Source organism: Megascapheus bottae, chromosome 33 (genome assembly GCF_031878675.1).
Source record: "Megascapheus bottae isolate mThoBot1 chromosome 33, mThoBot2.hap1, whole genome shotgun sequence".
Classification (NCBI taxonomy): Eukaryota; Metazoa; Chordata; class Mammalia; order Rodentia; family Geomyidae; genus Megascapheus; species Megascapheus bottae.
In genome coordinates, this window is record NC_143541.1 from 2,857,358 (window position 1) to 2,877,781 (window position 20,424).

Consider the following 20,424-nt stretch of genomic DNA (forward strand, 5'->3'; position numbering starts at 1 on the left):
TGTGTAGTATTTGTTTGGAAATATGTCTAAATATCTAAGCTGTATACATTAATGATTTATCTATTTCTCACTAGTTCTTTTGTGCTAGATGAAAAGCTCTGCTCTAGGACCACTGAGAAAGATGACAATGGATAACCATGAACAGATTTTCATCTTTAACTGGTAAGAAAAAGAAAAAATTATTTTCCCAAACATAGTCCCTTCTATCACCTTGCTTTCTTCCTGGCACTTGCTAAGCATAATTTGTAGCCACATTCAATTTTTATAAAGTGCATTTCAGAAACACTTGCATGCTGTTTTTATTTTGAATACTAAGCTACTTCTCCATCAGACTGACCTTATTAAACACGTGCAAATGAGGCTGAGCATGGTGGCTCATACCTATAATCCCACATACTTGAGAGTGAAGATTGGGAGAATCAGGGTTTCAGATCAGGCAAAAAAAAAAAAAAAGTTATTAGCTCAACTAATAAGCCAAACAGTGGTGGTGCATTCCTGCAGTGTCAGCAACGGCAGGCGCTAGGAGGATCATGGTCTGAGGCTGGATGAGGTGGTCGATGGGAGGTCTCCTGCCATAGACAAAGGCTAGTGTTTTGTTGCATGCACCGTAGTTAGGAAGCCAGAGGAAACGTTATGAAAGAACAATGGAGCAACACATTTAGAAGCTCCACAAAAGCAAGGCTAGCCCAAGTCCCAAGACCATTATACTCTCTGGTGGTCTAGGGGTTAGGATTCGGCGCTTTCACCAAGGCCCAAGACCACGTGCAATAGTGAAGAAATAACTGAGCTGGGTAAAAAGTCTGGCGCCTTCCAGTACAGCTGTGCATGAGCATCCAGACAAGAGGACTGGCATGTACTCTAATTGACTTCCCGGGGCCAAGTGCAGTCAGGCAAGTATCCTGAGAAGCAGGGAGGGACCAAACTCCTCACACCACAGAAGGCAGAGGGGATGGGCTGGCAGTGTCCCCAGTTGATTCTAGGGACACTTTCACACTGAAACAGCCTCAGAAAAAGCACTCAGTTCCAAAATGACCAGAGCTGTACCACCTAGTATAGAAGTGAATTCTATGTGGGCACAAAGAAAATGGGTAGAATTCTGGCTAAACTTTGGCTAAGCAGGAAGAATGCACTCACAGGAAGGACTCGTTGAGAGTTATCAGATTCCACTCTGATGAGCCAGGAACCAAAAGCAAGGCTTTTGATGACTACGCGTATACCAATGAGAGGTAAGGAAGGGCAGGGCAGAAGGAATATCAATAAACATGACTTACAAATAGCATTTTTCTTCCTTTTGCTCCCCCCGCGCCCCTGCCAATATCCCGCATAACCTCTGCAGGCAGAAGCATGTAATACTGCAATCAGAAAACCAAAATGTAACAGACAAAAACAGCAAAGCAATAGCACTACATCTGTGATAGAGAAATGCAACATGTTTTCACATACGTCAATAAATTAAATTTCACATCATCCCCATCTGGTCTATATAATTAGACTCAGTTTGCAGAAAAGAAAACTAAAGATATTCTAAGTTTAGAAATATTCCTTAGATAGCAGAAGTATAATCCAAACACACTTTGGTAATCCCAAGACTAGATCTCTTCCCCTAATGTTAAATAAAAGGGCTTCTCTTAGAGTAGGAAAAGTATTAGGGATTATTTTATCACATCATGGTTCCTGAGAGTAGTTCCTGAGTAGTAGGTATGAGAAATGAGAATATTATAAATCTTTCTTTTGAAAGCATTACAATATTGTCACAGATTCATATGGGTTTCCATTTTAGGCAACTACAAAAGAAAAAGACCATATTCTAAAAATACTTATTATTTGCTTAAAATATATCACAGCATGCCCACATTCTGAATTGTGTCTGTGTGGAAGGAAATGATGCCATCTTATGAAGGTGCTCTATTGGCTCCTCCAGATGTCTCACACACACACACACACACACACACACACACACACACACACACACACATCTACCTGTTCCCCCACCTCAGCTAACACCAAACTGACCCTCACTTCCTATAACCAACCCTAGGGACTTTGTGTACAAAGCACACAAAGCTGTTTCCACAACCTGTTTCTGCTATAAATAACTGCCTAATAAAACAAAAGTAAATGATTAACTTTTGCTCCCTTGAAGTCCCTGAATAAGAAAAATAATATTTCCTGAATTGCCTTTGCATGAGGAAAACTAATTTCAACAAAGAATCTCTAGAAATGTTTGGCATTGAAAATTAGTACAGATAAAAGACATTGAGGCGATCAGGCCCCAAGTTGAAATATTTACAAATCACATGGGTATTTGGAATCTAAACTATTGAAAACATCTGCTTCTAAGCAGCCTTTGCTTTTGAAACACATGGAGTTCAGTCAGTGATTGAACTATCTGGCATGATAATAGTAGCAATGATTACAGTACACACCACTATATTTGCTATACTTGGAGGATATACAGGCCATTAGGGGAAAAAAGGCAAATAAATTAGGCCCTTGATCGGGTTTCTCTGAAGATCTGATGGTTCAAATGCCAGTGACTGCTGAAGGCAACTGTCAATAAATTCACAGAGGAAACAATAAAGTTCAAGGCCCTCTAAGGAGAAGAGGTCATGGGAAAAGCTTAGACTTTTGTTTGACACCTGAAAGAACAATAATACCAAGGGTGAGCTGGAATAGACCAGTTTTCACAGGGACTGAAGCTTAGTTTCAGATCATCTCAAACGCCAACTGAATTAAGCTAATATGGCAGACATTTCCAGAAGGCAAGGAAATAAGTCTGTAGAGAAAAATTGCACCATCAAGATTTTTCACAATTTGGAGCATTCAAAAATGGGAGAAAGGAGAGAAAGAGAAGGGGAAGGAAAGGGAGGGGAAGGGAGGAGAGGGGAGAGGAGGGGAGGCAAGTTAGTATGAGAGGAAACAAAATGTGAACAAGATAACAAGACAGCCAGATACTCATTACAAGATGCAGATGCGAAAAGCTGACAACTAAAACCCTAGTGAAATAGAACTACACACTGACCCAGCAGCTGGCAGGAAACCTAGTGACTAGCCCAGATGCTCACAAGGAGAGTTTTTGGGTTTTTTTCACTGCTAAAAGAAAGATAAATGCAGTACAGTATTAATACAACTTAAATGTAAGTAGTAAGTGTGCACAGGTATCTATTACAAGCTTATTTGTAACCTTGCCAGATTTTTGTGATATTTCATAAACAAATGTTTAAAAGAGAAGAGAAAGGTATGGTTAGAGAGCAATCGAAAAAGACACAGTACTGTAGGTTTCAGAAGTCACAGGAAAGAGTTCATACTTTTTTCTGCAGACAATAAGAAGACAAACATTGAAGAGTTTTACACAGGGAAACAATGGCATCAGATCTGCTCTGCATAAACATCATGTAGATATTAGCACAGAGAAGAGAAGGCTGGGAACCACCAGTAGGCCAAGGCAAAAGATGATATACTAGAAATGTAGTCATACAAACTTGTAGCATGGAGTGATTTTATAGGGACTAGGGAGGTTCATTCTCAAATGAATCTTAACCCAGTCAAGTCAGGAAGCAAATGGAGCCACAGTGACAAAGACAAATCTTTTCATTAGTATACAGGCAGCAACCAGAACAGAGCCTGGGACTGATGAAATGAAACTTTTGAATTTTTCTGTAAATCCTTAGAAGAAATGCAAGCAGTTATAAAACTGGAAGCTAATAAGCACTCAACTCAACACCAGATGGTCAGAGAGATACATTCACAACTTGCCAGGATTCTGAAGCCTTGAACACTCCCTTCCAAACAGGCAGATGCTTTGATCTGTGAGAGAAAGAATTCTATTTTCGATCCTGATGGTAAACACCAAGTGACATCTCACCAGTGAAGAATGACATCTCCCAACCACAAATGCACGGAGGTATGGGCAAAGACTCTTAGACTACTACCATACCTGCCAGAAAGTATAGAAAAAATGGTCGGGGAGGGATATGGAGAGAGCAAGTACCTGAAAAACCTGCATTCTCACCTGCACCCCCAAAAGAGACACACCCATGCTTCTAAATTACTCCTGAACAGCCCATGAGTTTCTGTGAGAAGACAAATTAAGTATATATCAAGCAGAAATTTACTAGCCTTTTATAGAATCTGATAAATCCTTCAATTACTCTGATCTGTTTAACTCTCCAGAGAGAGAAAATGAAGAATTCACTTTATTATCTTTGGTGCGTTTGCAAAGGTTAAGGTTTTAAAATAAGCATCTCAAGTTCTCAATTTGGGTTACTTTTTTTTTTGCCAGTCCTGGGCTTGAGCTCAGGGACTGAGCTCTGTCCTTAGGATTTCTCAAGGCTAGAGCTCTATCACTTGAGCCTCAGCACCACTTCCAGCTTTTTCCTGTGTATGTGGTACCGAGGAATCGAACCCGGGTCTTCATGCATGCTAGGCAGGCACTCTACCACTAGGCCAAACTCCCGGCCCCTGGGTTACTTTTAATATCATCCTTTGACCTATTTATGAATGGTGGCTAGTTTGCTAGAATAAAATTATTATATGATACGTCTCCCAATCTGTTTAAAGAACAACAACAAAAAATATATTCAGGGATATTCTCTTTAAAGAGAGTATTTTCCAAACACATGCCTATTTAGGGTTTTAACTTTTTTATATCCTGCTGTGAGAGTTTAGGTTTTAAAGTCGAGGTCATATACTAGTTGAACTGGACATTTTCAACATATCAGAATAAATAAAACAGACCCAACAAGTTCTCTTTGATTCTCAAGATTTGATGCACTGGCTGGTCATAAAGAGAAGTTCAAATAATTACCTCTAAATAATTCAAGTTCCTTATTCAAATTTATCCAAGAAATTAACTGATCCAGAATTTCAACCTATCAAAATTCAGGCAACTACTTCACCACAGAAACCACTACCTTACAGATCTGAATAGTTAATTTTACAAATTACATTTGTTCAAATCTAAGAGAGTGAATATGATTTCTACCACTACGGATGGGGTCTCGAGATCACAGTCCTGCAGAGCATATGCAATTAGATACGTCCACACAATATCCTAAAGTGGAAATAAGAGATGCATGCTTAAGTGTTTAGAGAAATTTAAATACCAGGATGAACACATGAAAGCCTGGCTGCAGTCCACTACGAGGACGATGTGATTTTTATAAGGTGCTTGCTCTATGAGCCATACTTACTGGGTTGAGCGTGTCTTCAGCGGAGTGGTGGACTGTCCACCAGTCTGCAGTCCACTCCCACGCATTCCCTACAATGTTGTACAAGCCATAGGCATTGGGAGGGAAGGCATCAACCTAAAAATAAAGGAGGGGGAAAAGAATGCTGTCAAAATGATTTGCCAGGCTTAAAAAATGGCTTTGGGGCAGAAAATGTACCAAGAGCTAAGATGTCAGTAAAACTATTAATTTTCATTCCAATACTCAAAATATAATTTGGCCAATATAAAAACAAAGAAGGCAATATTTGGTTGGCTTTGAGCTCTTTTTTTTTTACTCTTTTTTTATTGTAATTAGTAAAAGGGTTACATGATATTTGTCAGATAAAAGGTGCATTAATTCACATACATTGATACCCTTTCACATGTCTTGGTACCCATTACCCTCCCCCCCACACCCCCCACCCGTCTTTGTTTTCCCCCTTCCCTATCAAATTTCAAATAACCAAATACAAATAAATTCAATATATCAGATAACAAAGTGAGATACTATAACAATATGAGATAACCAAGGGACAGCAAAGGAGATGAGAGACAACATAGTACATTAAGGACAACAATCATGGCTTTGAGCTCTTAAAAAGAGTTTAGAAATGTAAGACAAATTTTATTAAATATATAAAAGCCAGTGAAATTTTGCTATTAAATGGCCTACAAGCTAGTATAATTATTTGATTGATTGACTAATACTGAGCCCCTAAGTCAAGTTTCCATTCAATTCTGTGTGTTTGTAGAGGAGATACTTAGACCTTCAAAATTAATACTGGGAATACCATACTCAAACCAACATAAGTCTTGCCATTGAAGCTAAACTCTTCTGAACATACATGTAATGTATTTCTTCCTCCTATCCTCTCTACCAGCTTACATCAATGTGTGTGCATGTGCGTGCGTGCGTGTGTGTGTGTGTGTGTGTGTGTGTGTGTACTGGAACTTGAACTTGGGACCTAGGCACTGTCCATTAGCTTTTTTATTCAAGGCTAGAGCTCTGGCACTTGAGTCAAAGCTCTACTACCAGTTTTTGCTGATTAATTGATGCAAAGTGTTTCCCAGGCTGACTTGGAACTGTTATCCTCAGAATTTCAGCCTCCCAAGTAGCTAGGATTATAGGTATGACCCACTAGCACTCATCTTCCATCTTTAACACTTGGTCCTATGATTAAAACCTGAGGAGACTTGCTTTTATAAGAGGAATGTGAACTCTTTACAAGTATATATGTTATAGAAGGTCTGCAGTCTCTGGAACCTAGAATCTGGAAGCAAATTATATATTCAGCAAGGAATTCTACCACACTTCAAAGACAAGTCAGACAGCACTACATAATGCTGATAACACTATCACAGACACAGAACCAAAGCATAGAATTTCTACAAAGGGGGGCGAGGGGAAGGGCAAGAGAACAAACTTGAACAGAATAATAGTAAATGCTGAGCAGATCTGCTAGTTTGGTTGACTTCAAAAAATCTCCTAGAAATTTTCTGAATGGAGCTTTTCAAACATAAGAGAAAATTCTCATTTTTACATGAAAGTAATTAAGCTATCTTTGGAACCTTTCATCTTTTGATAAATTCATGCTTTTCTACACAATGCAGTGGGATAGAAAGAATGATGAAACATTCATTTCCATGTGGCTTCAGATGGCTTTTCATCTACACATGAAATGGAGGCATCTGCTGCGTGGATCATTCAGAGCATTTCAACCAAAGTATAGATACGACGCTGAAAAGAACTTTATCTACAGCAGTTGGAACGCTGAAATAGTCTTCGGCTCTGCTTCCATAATCAGCATTCATTATGGAAACAGCCCAACTTAACACACTGGTTCATTCAGGAATGTCACACAACTTAAAGGCTGAGAGGGGCTCAATGGCAAGTAAGATCCCAAAAAAGTCTTAGTGGGGAGAAAACAAAAAAAAAAATGCCCCAACTAAAACTCCACTTCTGCAAGGCAGAAGGGAATGTGTAAGGGAACAGAGTGAACTGAAATGGCACAGAAATTACAAGAAGCTCCAAGAGGGAGAGAGTTCTGGTTAAAGGGATTCTCTAGAAAGCTGGGACCATTTGAGTAGACTATAAGAAAACTCTTGGTTCCAAAGGTAAGAGAGACAGGAAGCAGGAGAAACTTGTGCATAAGGTATTTCTTCAAGAATATGTAGATGACTAGAAAGAGCTGAGAGCAAGGTGAACTAACAACTGGAAGAAGCAGGAAGGAAAAGAAGAAATCCATTAGCATTACGGAGAGAGAAGAAGAAGCCCACGGAGAAACAGTGGTAAGAAACTGCAACAAACAATGGAGGAAAGACTCATTTGTCAGGCCTGTACCATGCCTAGGCAGAGGAGCCTCAAAAGAGCCTGCCTGAGGTCCTTCTATGATCCAGCACTGCACAGCTAATGTCAACAAGCAATGCAGCACATTGCCAGTTCATACATGGGAAAAAAACGGTCCCTAATCAAAGTTGGGTAGGTCCCCTGAAATGATTTGCTATCTGATGTAATATCTAAAGGTCACCATTCCCTGTGGTCTCTTATTAAAACTAGCAGGTACCTGATCTATCATTTGTCTGGTTCATCAGACAAGGCCGTGACCTTGAGGTTTATTGCTGCTATTGTTTTATCTCAACACAGAATCCATGAGGGGGATCCCTGCTGGGGTCCTTTCCCTGTTAGGCTTTTTTGTGTGTGTGTCCCCAGCCAAAAACTAGGCACAACCTTGGTGCTCCAGTGCAATCCACTTTCTGGGTTAGCTGTAAGCATGCACAGGTGAGGTGCTGCATACTTCTCAGCAGATTCTAACTTGGCCACTGACTGACCAGCTGTCTGTAACAACCAACATCTCTCCTACGGTCTTATGTGCACTCATTCCAGGCACCTTCTCATATTCTGTCTACTCTGCAACGCCACTGCTTGCACACGAGGCACGCCTGTTCCATGCCATGCCCCATAACAGTAAGCTGAGCTTCTGTTCCATTGGAAGTTGGAAAAAACATAGAAGTAGTCTCTGCAAAGAACTTGAAATCATTTCTTTCACTGAATAAAACGAGGCGCTTGGAGAGCGGTAGCTGTCCTGATGGGAACTTGGAGAAATCAGCTACCAGATGGCTCAATTAGCCTTTTGCCTGTATTGAATAATGCATCCATTCCTACCAGTTAGTGATGCTTTATCTTATCTATTACTCACATATATGAAATTTGATATAAATACATACATATGCACTTATACGCTTATTTAAGGAAAAAATAATCTCATACAATTTATTTCATATTTTAATTTTGCTCCAAAAAATACCACGGCTGAAATTAACTCTCAGTTTCTCCTAGGTCAAGTGTCTCCTTGTTCTTCATTCTTTCCAAAAATGCCTAGGTCTTGACATACTTCTTTAGTTTTTCAGTTGCAACTGTGTAATCACTTGGCTGTATTCCATGGATAAATATGACTTATCTATGTCACACTTACAAATACATTTCCGAAGTAGTATTTTTCATGAAACAAAAATGCAAATGTTAAAAAAAAGACAACCATTTGAAAGATTGTTGAAAAGAAATGGGTCTCTGTAACTAATCCAGTTAAGAGCTATTTCCTCACCTCAAGATTTCTTTTTTTTACTGTGTTATGACAAAAAGAAAATGTTTTCGCTGTGGTCTGAATGATGGCATCCCCTTCAAAATTCATCATGAAATGGAATCCTCGATGCATTATTATTAAGAGGAGTGATTATTGAGATAGTACACAAAGGCACTAAGGCTGAAGGAGGAAGTGCTATCACGCCTTCTGGTTCTAGCCTGGGAAGACACAAACAGCTATTCTCTCCAGAGCATGAAGACAACACCACACAAGCCTCCATCTTTACTTCCTAACCTCCAAAACCAAGAGTCATGAATTTTCTATTAACCAGAACACTCAGGCTGGAGATTGTGGTTATAGCAGCACAAATGGACTAAGATGGTTTTTAAACCTGGCTTCGTTCATGGTATGACTATGCCAACAAAAAGAGCAGTGAGCACAATCTCCTGCATGCCAATAAAGGAAAATATTCCACAGATGCTCTGTAACACCTCTGGGCTAAATCTGAAACAAGGAAACTAATGAGGGCTGGGAGCAGTAATTGAAATTGTATTTAGCCATGTACAGGTATTGAGTTCAATGCTCAAGGGAGAAAGGGAAGAGCAGAAAGAAAAGAGGAAAGGAGGAAAGGACAGAAGAAAAAGAAGTTTTTCCTAATCTTTGGCTCATTCATTTTATAGCTGGAATGCTAGCTTAAAAAAATCAGATATATAATGTACTATGTTGTCTCTCATCTCCTTTGCTGTCCCTTGGGTATCTCATATTGTTACAGTACCTCACTTTGTTATCTGATATATTGAATTTATTTGTATTTGGTTATTTGAAATTTGATAAGGAAGGGGGGAAAACCAAGACGGGTGGGGGGTGGGGGGGAGGGTAATGGGTACCAAGACATGTGAAAGGGTATCAATGTATGTGAATTAATGCACCTTCTATCTGGCAAATATCATGTAACCCTTTTATTAATTACAATAAAAAAATTTTTAAAAATCAGATATACCATAGCATTGATATGGGAGAATAAACATTTTTGCATTGTGTAGGGGAAAATTAGAAAGAGCCAAAATGCGTAACTAAGGTCAATAAATTAGGATCTATTCATCTGACAGATCACCTAATTGCTGAAAGCATCATTTGTGACCTACAGTTGTAAGAGGTAACATCCCTAATATTAACTGAGGAAAACAGTAAGATGCCATTCTGTAGCCAAAGTAATTCAAATGAAATATATAAGAATAATGTATGATACACGTACACTAGAAATACACACGTTGGTAAATCTGGTAATGAAGAGTATGGCTTTCTTAGGAAATGAAAGGCTGTACCTATGTGCATCTGATCATATAAAGTAATATTTATCAAAATGAACCCCAGGAAATAGAAAGAAGAGGCTTTTTTTCCTGTTACTGTTCTTGCTTTGTTTTTTTTTTCTTTTATCTTGTTTGTTTGTTTATCTGTCTGGGAGGGGATGGTGGAACAAAGGGTAAGAACAAATACAACAATGGTATTTACTATACCCTATGTTGAAAATGAGCTATTTTATAGGTGGGAACAGGAAGGAAACTGAGAAAGAGTAAGGGAAGGGGTGACACTGTCCAAAGAGAAATGTACTCATTACCTGACTTATATAACTAGAATCCCTTTGTATATCAGCTTTAAAATAACAATGAAATTTTTTTTCAAACAATAAGGGTTTGGAAGCAAACCGACCTGGTTCAAGTCCCAGCTGTGTCGCTTTCCAGCTGTGTAACCTTGGACAAGTTAGTTAATCTCTCTGTGCCTCAGAATGCTCACCTGGAAAACGGGGACAACAGTACCTACCTTACAGAGGTGAATGGACAGTAACGAGACAGTGCATGCAGATGGCTTACACCATTTGAAAGTTCACTGTCAAGTGCATGCGGGCACACAGTAAGCAATAGACAACAACAAGCCAATATCACCATCACTAACAGAATGAATGGGGAAAGCACGGAATTGCTAACAGGGATTATTTCTATGTAGTGGAATTCCAAGTCAGTGGAACCTTCTCCTTTATCCTGCTCTCTTTTTTTCTAACTGCTCTATGATATAAACCAAAGTATCAGGAAGAAAACTGCATCATCAAAGAGAACATCTGACTAATTGCTGGCACATGCCACTTGTGACAGTAGATGGTGAGTGCAAAAAGGGAGACCTGCAGCAGCATTGGTGATGCTCTTTGCCCCATTTCTAGCCAGCCTCCTCAGCAGTGCTGCCTTTCTCTGGAAGCTTCCCTACTCACAGGTGCAGTTCCTTGGAAGCCATCCTCTCCAGTGTTAGTCACAGGAAACTCTCCCTGCCAAATGTTGGCATAATGTTGGCCTTTCGGCTGTAGCTTGTTGCCCCAGGGGAAAAGCCTGTGAAGAGAGACACAGGCTTTCAGAGTCCACTCAAGAGAGGAGATGCAATGGAAGAGAGCAAGTCTCATTTGTTGTTCTAAATACACACACACACACACACACACACACACACACACACACACACACACAAATCACTTTATCGTTTTCCATAGAAACAGACACACACAGCTTCTAATCTAGGTTTTTTATAAAAATGTCCTTACTAACAACTCGTGTCAAGTTTACAACAATCACAGACTATCCTGAGTACTTCAAAGGCCTGAAGTAAGTGACAAAACTGAAAAAAGGGCTTATAGGAAGCTGGAAAAGCAGGCATTATTCTGGACTTATATGGAAGCATGACTGGGCACCATCCCACCACACTTTTTTATAAAGCCTTGGTTATTTTAAGGAGCTTTTCCTAGAAGATGTGACCTAAACATGAGTTTTGTCTCGTGGCTCTAAGAGAGGAGAAATGCCACTGCTTCAGAAGATGCCTAAAATAAGAAAATGCTAACAGCAAGGCAGGCTGCCAAGTAGCTCTGAAGAGTAATATGTTACACAAGGGGAATGAATTGCTGGAACTTTCTCCAGGACTGCAAGGCACCCACTTGGCTTTGGGGACAGCAAAGGTTGGTAACTCATTCACCATTGTTACCTAAGACCCTCCTAAGACCCAGAAAGATCAACAGTTGTTTTTAACCAATATTCTAACCAAAGTCCAGCAGGCAAAAAGGTTTACCCATTGCTCCGCAAGATGAGGCCTCGCAGTACCTGTTCTGCAGGCCTCCCCGGCAGCTGTACTCCCACTCAGCCTCCGTGGGCAACCGCTTCCCTGCCCATGTGCAGTAGGCAACAGCATCATTCCAGGAGACATGCAGAACTGGATGATTCGGCCTGGGCAGAAGCAGAGCAGTCAGGAGAGACACCCACGGGGACAGGAAACAGGAAGTGGCTCAGCAGAGTTGCCCATAAACATCCTTGGTACAGTCAATGACACTGTAGCAAGTCCTGCTCCTGCATTCAAGTTCTTCATGCCAGATCTGGCCCCTCCATGGAGGGTTTCTGGTACCCCGGACTTCCAAATGGGTTATAATTTCTCTTGGGAGTAGACAGATACAAAGCACCTGTTCACTTTGCAGGTTGGGGACAGGCAGTGCCTAAACTTCCCTGGGAAGGTAGGATGTCTGCTCCCTGCTGGGAACTTGCAGCTCCATCGGGGTCTGCACAATTGGGAGTCACCTCAGAGCTACCATTGCCTGAGCAATGCAAAGGCACAGGGCTGAGGCATTCTGGTCCTCTTGGCTCCACCCTACAGACTGCACACACCCCACAGCCCCATACACAGTCAGGCATGACTTTGATGGGCCTGCATCTTTGGCTCAGTCCTACTTCCAACTCTTCCTTCCAGAGGGTTAATCCCTAACAGATATTCCACACAGAAAATGCTTAGCCTCAGTTTTCCACCTGTGCCTTTAATAAACTTCACATCTTTCTAAAAATTTTTTTGAAATTTAATATTATTGTCAAGGTGATATACAGAGTTAGAGCAATGTAAGTCAGATAATAAGTACATTTCCTTTTGAACAGTATCACCTACCTCCTCTTTCTCTCCTGGTTTTCCCCCTCCTGTCTCCCCTCTCCCCAAGGTGTATAGTTCATTTCTAACATTGTGTCTTACTTTCCCACTTGAATTTGACATCACTATTGGCTATCCTTGACAATCCCAAGTCAGTCTACCTTTTATCTGAGAGGATTGGGGGAGGGGGAGAGAAAGGGGGAGGCAGCTTGGACCGAATCCCTGGTCACTTGTTTTTAACTAGAGACTTATGCTTTCCTGATTCCTTCCTCATGCATCTTTGAATTCTCCCCATAACCACAGCAGGACTTTCATTTATTCTTTCAATAAATGTTTACTGAGTACCTATTATGTGCTGAACTATGTTCAGCACTACAAGACAGTACTTTTCTCAGAAGAATGACTGTCTTCTGCATAATTTAAAAATATATTCCAGGCTAAGCACACATGTAGAACCCTGGGTTTGATCCTCAGAACCACAAAACAAATTTAAGATTACTTTTTAAAAATCCTAACTCAAAGGAACTTAGGCTCAATGGTTTCCCTCATTTGTCATCATCAGTAGAAACCTTGGGCTCTACTAGCAGAGATCTGCAATAGAGCAAAACCTTGATACAAAGGGCCATATAGTAGGACGCTAAATGGAAGGATCTCTAGGATATAGAAACATAAGCCATATAATGAATGAATGTTGTCCTTAAGGTACTATGTTATCTCTCATCTCTTTTGCTGTCCCTTGGTTATCTCATATTGTTACAGTATCTCACTTTGTTATCTGATATATCAGATATATTTGTATCTGGTTATTTGAAAGTGGATAGGGAACGGGGGAAAACAAGATGAGGGGTAGGGGTGGGGGTGGGGGGGAGGGAAATGGGGACCAAGACATGTGAAAGGGTATCAATGTATGGGAATTAATGCACCATCTATCTGGCAAATATCATGTAACCCTTCTATTAATTACAATAAAAATATATGAAAAAAATCCCAATTCAAGAGGAAGGGTGAGTAAATGCAGTCACTGTATTCAATGTACATTATGTAGAAAGTGAACTAGAGAACTAGTGGGTAGGGACTGGAGGGGGAAAATGGGGTACAATGAAGGAAGCATTTACTCATAAACTTAGGAAATTGTAACCCCTTTGTACAACTACTTAGTAATAATGAAAGAGACAGAGACACAGAGAAACATACACAACAAAAAGGGTAGAAGAAGGGAGGGAGGGAGGAAGAGGAAAGAAAGGAGGGAGCCCTAATACCAACATTTAAAAAAAAAATCCAGGCACGAATGGCTCACTCCTGTAATCCCAGCTGCTGAGATCTGAAGATGACAGTTCAAAGCCTGCCTGGGCAGAAAAGTCTCTTATCTCCAATTAACCACTCAAAAACTGGAAATGGCTCAAATGGTAGAACCCCAGCCTTAAGCAAAAGAGCTCTAGGACAGATCCTGAATTCAAGCCCTATGATTTACAAAAAACAAACAAACAAAAAAAAACTTCTTGGGTTTTCCTTCTTGCCTTCACTTTTCCCCCATGGTCAGCTCAGAAGACGTGGTGGGAGTGAAGACGGTTCTCCTCCTGTGGTGTCAAGGATACTATGATGCACCTCACCGTCTCCCACCAGCCCAGCCCAGAGGCTGCACCCTCGGGCTTCAGAAAATCCATTTCTAACTTTTGTCAAGTGGCTGTAGTCCTGAAGTCCAACTTTATCCACACCTGGGTCCACGGCAATAAGGCAATAACCTGGAATGCAGTTTTAAAAATAGAGGCCTAAAAAATGCCAGCTGAAGAATGAGGTTAGGAGAGCAGTTTTCTTGGGCTGTTGAGAGGCTGAGTCCAAACCCAAACCTTTCCCCATCTCCAGAGTTTAAAGTGCGCCTCTATTTTTGCCTGAGATAATTACTTCCTCGCCACCCTGGAGACTTGCTGACCGACTTGTCATTGTGTGGTTTCTTTAGTCAGATGGTGGCTTCCAAGTGTGCCAGCCAGTCCAGGACTACAGATCATGTGAGCCTATATGCAGGGGCTGGGTTTCTATAGGATCCACACAGCACAGCTACTTATCCACAGACAGACGGTCACTTTCTTCATGACCCACTGAAAAGATGGAATACATAAAAAGACCCGGAAGATTGACCACTCCGTAAGATTTGTAACAAGTGTGTCTAAAGGGGCAGAAATCGTTAAGAGAAAACTGACAAGTCAAATGGAAAAGGAAAGAGGCTGTTTATTAAGAGGCTCCTGTGAGCGAGGCACAGTGTGTGGGTATTGGCATACATTAATTATCTTCCACTATTCCATTTTCCTTACCAACTGCTTATAGTCTGTCACGTTCACAGTGTATTTTATAGATGAGGACAGTGAGCAAGCTCTGTGGCAGGAGCAGGGGACCTGATTTGGAATGAAAAGCGTGTCAGGCGGGTGTGACCAGACTCACCGGTGCAGAACAGTAGAGTCAGGCCCCTCCGGGTGTCTCCAGTCAGCGCCTTTAACAGGTAACCACCAGGGAGCTGCGGCAACCTCAAAGCAACCAAGAACCGACTCCAGTCAGCTGCAGTGACTCCGGGAGCACAGTGAGTTCAGTACACACAGCAACACCAAAATCTCACCTAGAGTCTTCAGTGCCATTTGGGCTACCAGACATCTACCTTTTCTAGAATACTGAAAATAAAGATATTCCTAAAACATATCTTTGATTAAGAACTCTGTGTGTGTGTGTGTGTGTGTGTGTGTGTGTGTGTGTGTGATGTGTATAGTGTATAATTCTTATCTCCAATAAACCACCAAAAAGCCAGAAATGGAGCTGTGGCTCAAGTGGGAAAGTGCTAATTTTGAGTATAAAAGCTCAGGGATAGCACCTAGGACCTAACTTCAAGCCCTAGGATGGGCGCCAAAATAAATAAATAAAATAAAATAAAAATGAACTGTTAGCTAATTCTTTCTCTTTCTTTCTTTTCTTTTCTTTCTAGTCCTAAGACTTGAACTCAGCCTGAGCCTCTTTGTGCTGGTACTCTCCTATATGAGTCACAGCACCACTTCTAGCTTTTTCTGAGTGGTTTATTGGAGATAAGAATCTCATGGACTTTTCTGCCTGGGCTGGCTTTGAACCATAATCCTCAGATCTCAGCCTCCTGAGTAGCTAGGATTACAAGCATGAGCCACCTGGCTCTGTTTTAATTTCTGACAAGAGAAAGACAGGTAGCACAACTATTTAAAAGATTAGGAGGTAATTAGCTGTATAAGTAACTGTGGGGCTGAATGTCCACTAAGGTTAAGCTTTAGATACATTTTTTTTTTAAGAACTTGGTTCAATCTCCAGTCCAATGTGAGCTGTATGACCCTGGGTGAGTTCATTATTTCTCTGTTCCTAACAGCCCTCACTGGTGAAATGTTATCAGAGGCACCCTAACTCAGGCACCAGAGGAAGCCAAGTCAGATAAGACTGTCAACCACTCAGCAAATGGTTACTAAGACCTTAACTCTTACTTTACCATTCCATTAACCAACTTAACCAGCAAAAAACCAACTCACTCAGTGTCACTGCCTAGTACCTGGTTAAAAACACAGGCTATGGAGGCAGTCAGGATGAGATTTGGTCATTGCTCTTTTGTTTGCCCTCAGCCCCAGATCTAATGTTTTCAAGCTTGGTATGTCATTTGTAGACAGAGGCAGGAATAGCACCTCCACTGATTAATTACAAAGAGGGAAGGGGAGGGGAGAGAGGGAAAGGGAGAAGGAAAAAGAAGAGAGAGAGAAAGGAAAGAGGAAGGGTCAAAGAGGAGGGGAGGGGAGAGAGGGGGAAGGGAGGGATAAAGGAAGAAAGGAAGAGAGAAAGAAAGAGAGAGAGAAAGGACAGAAGGAAAGAAGGAAGGGAGGAGAGGAGGGAGGGAGGAAGGAAAGAAGAGAAGGAAATTAGTATAATCAGAAGAACAATGTCTAGAAGAACATAGATTCACTTCAGGCCAGGGATAAGGATACATGACTAATCCCCACTATGTAGGAGGTAGAGTTAGGAGGTTAATAGTCTAAGACTGGCCTCCAAGCAAAAAGTGAAGTCCTACTAGAAAAGAAAATAAGGACTGGGAGTGCGGGCTCAAGTGGTAGAGCACTGGTGATCACAAGGCCCCTAGTTCAGACCCAATGCCACGGGGAGAAGGGAAGAAGAGATCCACATAACAGGGTGTAAACCCCAGCACCCCAGTGAGTGGAGGAGGAGGATACACACCTGAAAGGGACTGGGAGACTCACGCACTTTTAACTGGCATGCCTCATGTAACAGGACTCATCAGTGCACTACAATGGACACTTCCTAGACCGCACAAGGAAATGTCATCTGTACCTCTACCTACCAGAGGCCGGCTGCCCTCCAGCTGTAACACACAAAAATATCTACAGACATTGCCAATGGCCCCTGAGGACAGCAAGCTCCCCTCTGTACTCTGACAACTGGGACAAGAAGGGCAAGTCCTGCTAAAGGTCAGCCCCCCTGACAGCAGTCCAACATTGAAGGAATCTGACCTGGAGCCAGTTGTCTGAGTTTTATAAGACAAGGATCTCAAGCTCTTTACCCTTCCCAGGCCCCAGGGAACTCATCTGAGAAATGGAAATCAAAATACTACTTCCTAAGGTTGTGGAGAAAGGCAAAATATTTTCTGGTCAAATTTATGACATGTCCCATCCACTGTCACTGGATGCTACCCTGTTCCAAAAGTTACTATTTATTCACTTCATATTTTAGGACTTGGTCTTCAACTCCTGCGTGCCTTGAAAAACAACTGCTATTCTACTACATTTAGGAACTCTGATGAAAGATCAAAGTTCTGAGAATACATATTATCCAAAAATACTGCAAAGGATGCCAAATTCCTTCTCTTTCCAAGGGAACAGCCTTCAGGCATGCTGTTAAAATAGAAGCAGTAGTGCAGATGCAATCGGCCTCACCTCCCAGGTAAGGACATGGTTCTCCACCTACATATTTTCATTTCCACTGAGACAGTCCAGAGGTGCAGCCCCCTGACATCCAGAAGAAAGGTCTGTAATATCACCATCTCCATAGCAACTGTCTTGGGTCTAGGATACAACAGAGAATCCAGCTAACCAGTGACCAATTCCAACGTAAATCAGATCTTTGAGAACCAATGTCCCTCAAAAATGAACTTCAAAGAGAAAAAGCATCATGTCCCATCTTCCTCAGCAGACAAAACCAAACTCATAGTGACATCCTGGAGACAATGGGAGAGGAAGACAGGAGAAGTTGCCAGGGGTGGTAAATTATGCTACTTATACACACAACCCTGAACAAAACCAGCACAGGAAAAAGACAGGCACTGTGTTAATTATGTGTCTTCAGTGTAAAGATGTCAAGCTCACACCTTTATAACTGCTCTCTTAAACACATTTAGACAAGCAAATTTTTAAAAAGAGAGATGTTTCTTGAAATGTAGTATAAACATGACAGGTACCCCTATAAAATGAGACAGGAAAATTTTCAACTGGCACCAGTGAATAAAGAGAAGACGAGCAGACAAGCAGTACAAGTCTCTATTTCAATGAAGGAAAAGACAGATTCATCATCAAAATAGGTAAGTAATCAAGTCTGTCAGCTTTTCTCTAAATCCTAAATCAGGTACCTTAATGACTAAATAAACCACATGGAACAGAAAAATGCCTGCTTTCCCAGGAAGGATACAAATATTTATGCAACTGAAGGCACACTTGGGAGTTTGCAAGCTTTTCTGCTTCCGTTCTTGGTGAAATGCCTCATGCGGTCTCCTCCCAGGACACACAATTATCCTATTCCAGAAAGACAAGTGGAAAACCTCTGGACAATGTGTAAAAACAGTGTAAGCATCTTTGAGTCCAACAAACCTTAGAAGTAACCTAGTTCATTCATTTTTCATTTAGGGTAAAAGGGTTGAGGCTCTTTTAAAAGTTAATAACAAAAGCTTATCTTCAAGAGGGATGGTACGACAATTTTGAACTCAAGAGCCTGGCTGCATGTCAGGGAGATGTTCTATCACTTGAGCCAGCCCTCAACTCTTTTGTGCTTATAGCTATTTTTCAAAGATGAGTCTTACTTTGACCAGGACTGGCCTACAACCACGAGCCTTTTAACCTATGCTTGTTGTATAGCTGGGATTCCAAATGTACACTACCATTCTAAACTCTTTGATGAGATGAGGGGAGGTGGTTCTTGCTAAATTTTTGCCTTGAACTGCTATCCCCCTGACCTCTGCCTTCCTAGCAGCTGAGCATACAGGCATGTACCACCATGCTCACCAAAGAAGAGCTCAGACAACAAGTTTTAAAACTAACTCATATTCCATCAAAATTAACACCAGGAAACAGGCACTTGAAAGGTGGAGGGGAGGGGGATAAGAGGAAGAAGTGTAGATGGAAAGAAAAAAGGGAGAGTGTAGTCCTAAGAGTCAATGCATATCCTCTGAAACTAAGAAACCTGAGGGGAGGAATTGGGTTAGGAGAGATGGAAGAGAGGTAAAAAGAGGTGACATCGACTAAGATATAATGTACTCATAAACTCATTTGTTTAGTGGTAACCCCTTTGAACAAGTGTTTATAGATAATAAAAATGTAACTGAAAGACATTAAGTTAAAAATCAATAAAAATAACTGAATACTTTTAGGAGACAAATAGGTGATAATACAAATTAATATGTTCCATTTTGAAAGCACTGAGAAAATACTTGGTAAACTCCTATATCACGTTTGCCTAGCAAGAACACTAGTTGAAGCACTTACTGTCTGCCCCAATGAGTAGAACACTGTCATTAAAATTATATGCAGAGTCTAGGAATATAACCCAGTGCTAGAGTGGTTGGCTAATAAGCATGAGCCCTAGTTCAAACTGTACTAACCATAAAATAGTATGGGCAAAAAAAACATACACACAAACCAAGGTGTGATTACTAGCACAAATGTTCATAATTTGCTGAAAATGTACCTCTTGGCCCTCTCTAGATTCTGTAACTTATTCATACTTCCATAGGCTCCACATCTAGCCATCTCCTCAGTGGTTCCAGCAAACATGGGTCATACTTGATTCCTCCCTCTTTGCTCCCAGATGTACTTCCCATCATCAGATTACTTCTGGCATCTCTACTCTTAACATTGTCTCTCCTGGACCCATTGTCTCCTATCTGGAATATGATCCAGAAGTGAAGACGGGTTTTCTAGAACATTCATTAGGTCTAGTGGCATGTGCATGCGTGTGGTAGGTGTCTGGGTGATCCTACTCTATATAAACAGCAATTTCACATGGTTTTTATTTTTTTCGGGAGAGAAGAAGAGGGGGGAGGAAGAGAAGGAGGGGGAGAGGGAGAGAAGGAAGGAGAGAGAGAGGGAAGGAGGGAGGGAGAGAGGGAAGGAAGGAGGGAGGGAGAGAGGGAAGGAGGGAGGGAGGGAGGGAAGGAGGGAGAGAGGGAAGGAGAGAGAGAGAGAGAGAGAGAGAGAGAGAGAGAGAGAGAGAGAGAGAGAGAGAGAGAGAGAGAGAGAGAGAGAGGAAGCGCAAGCGTGCACATTGAAGGTAAGAAACTGAGGTCTGCAGGGGACCACTTGCTTCCTATGTACCAATGGAGTCTGCCCTCAGCCCCACCTAAACTGAAGCAGGTCTTTCCCCATCCTACGTCAACGCTCAACTATGAGGCAAAGCTCTTCGGGTGGTCACAAGCTTAGAAAG

The 20,424-nt window shown here is 41.4% G+C and overlaps 1 protein-coding gene across 2 annotated transcripts in view; it reads right to left on the minus strand.

The window, feature by feature from the left end:
- Sumf1 (sulfatase modifying factor 1) overlaps positions 1–20,424 on the minus strand; it is a 51,653-nt gene that overhangs the window by 20,572 nt on the left and 10,657 nt on the right. For both annotated transcript variants that reach the window (XM_090323851.1, XM_090323852.1), the window contains exons 4-7: positions 15,166–15,248; positions 11,925–12,047; positions 11,054–11,168; positions 5,193–5,306 (exon numbers count right to left, since the gene is read on the minus strand). In XM_090323851.1, coding sequence (XP_090179977.1) covers positions 5,193–5,306; positions 11,054–11,168; positions 11,925–12,047; positions 15,166–15,248 — 435 coding nt within the window. The remainder of the gene's footprint in view (positions 1–5,192; positions 5,307–11,053; positions 11,169–11,924; positions 12,048–15,165; positions 15,249–20,424) is intronic.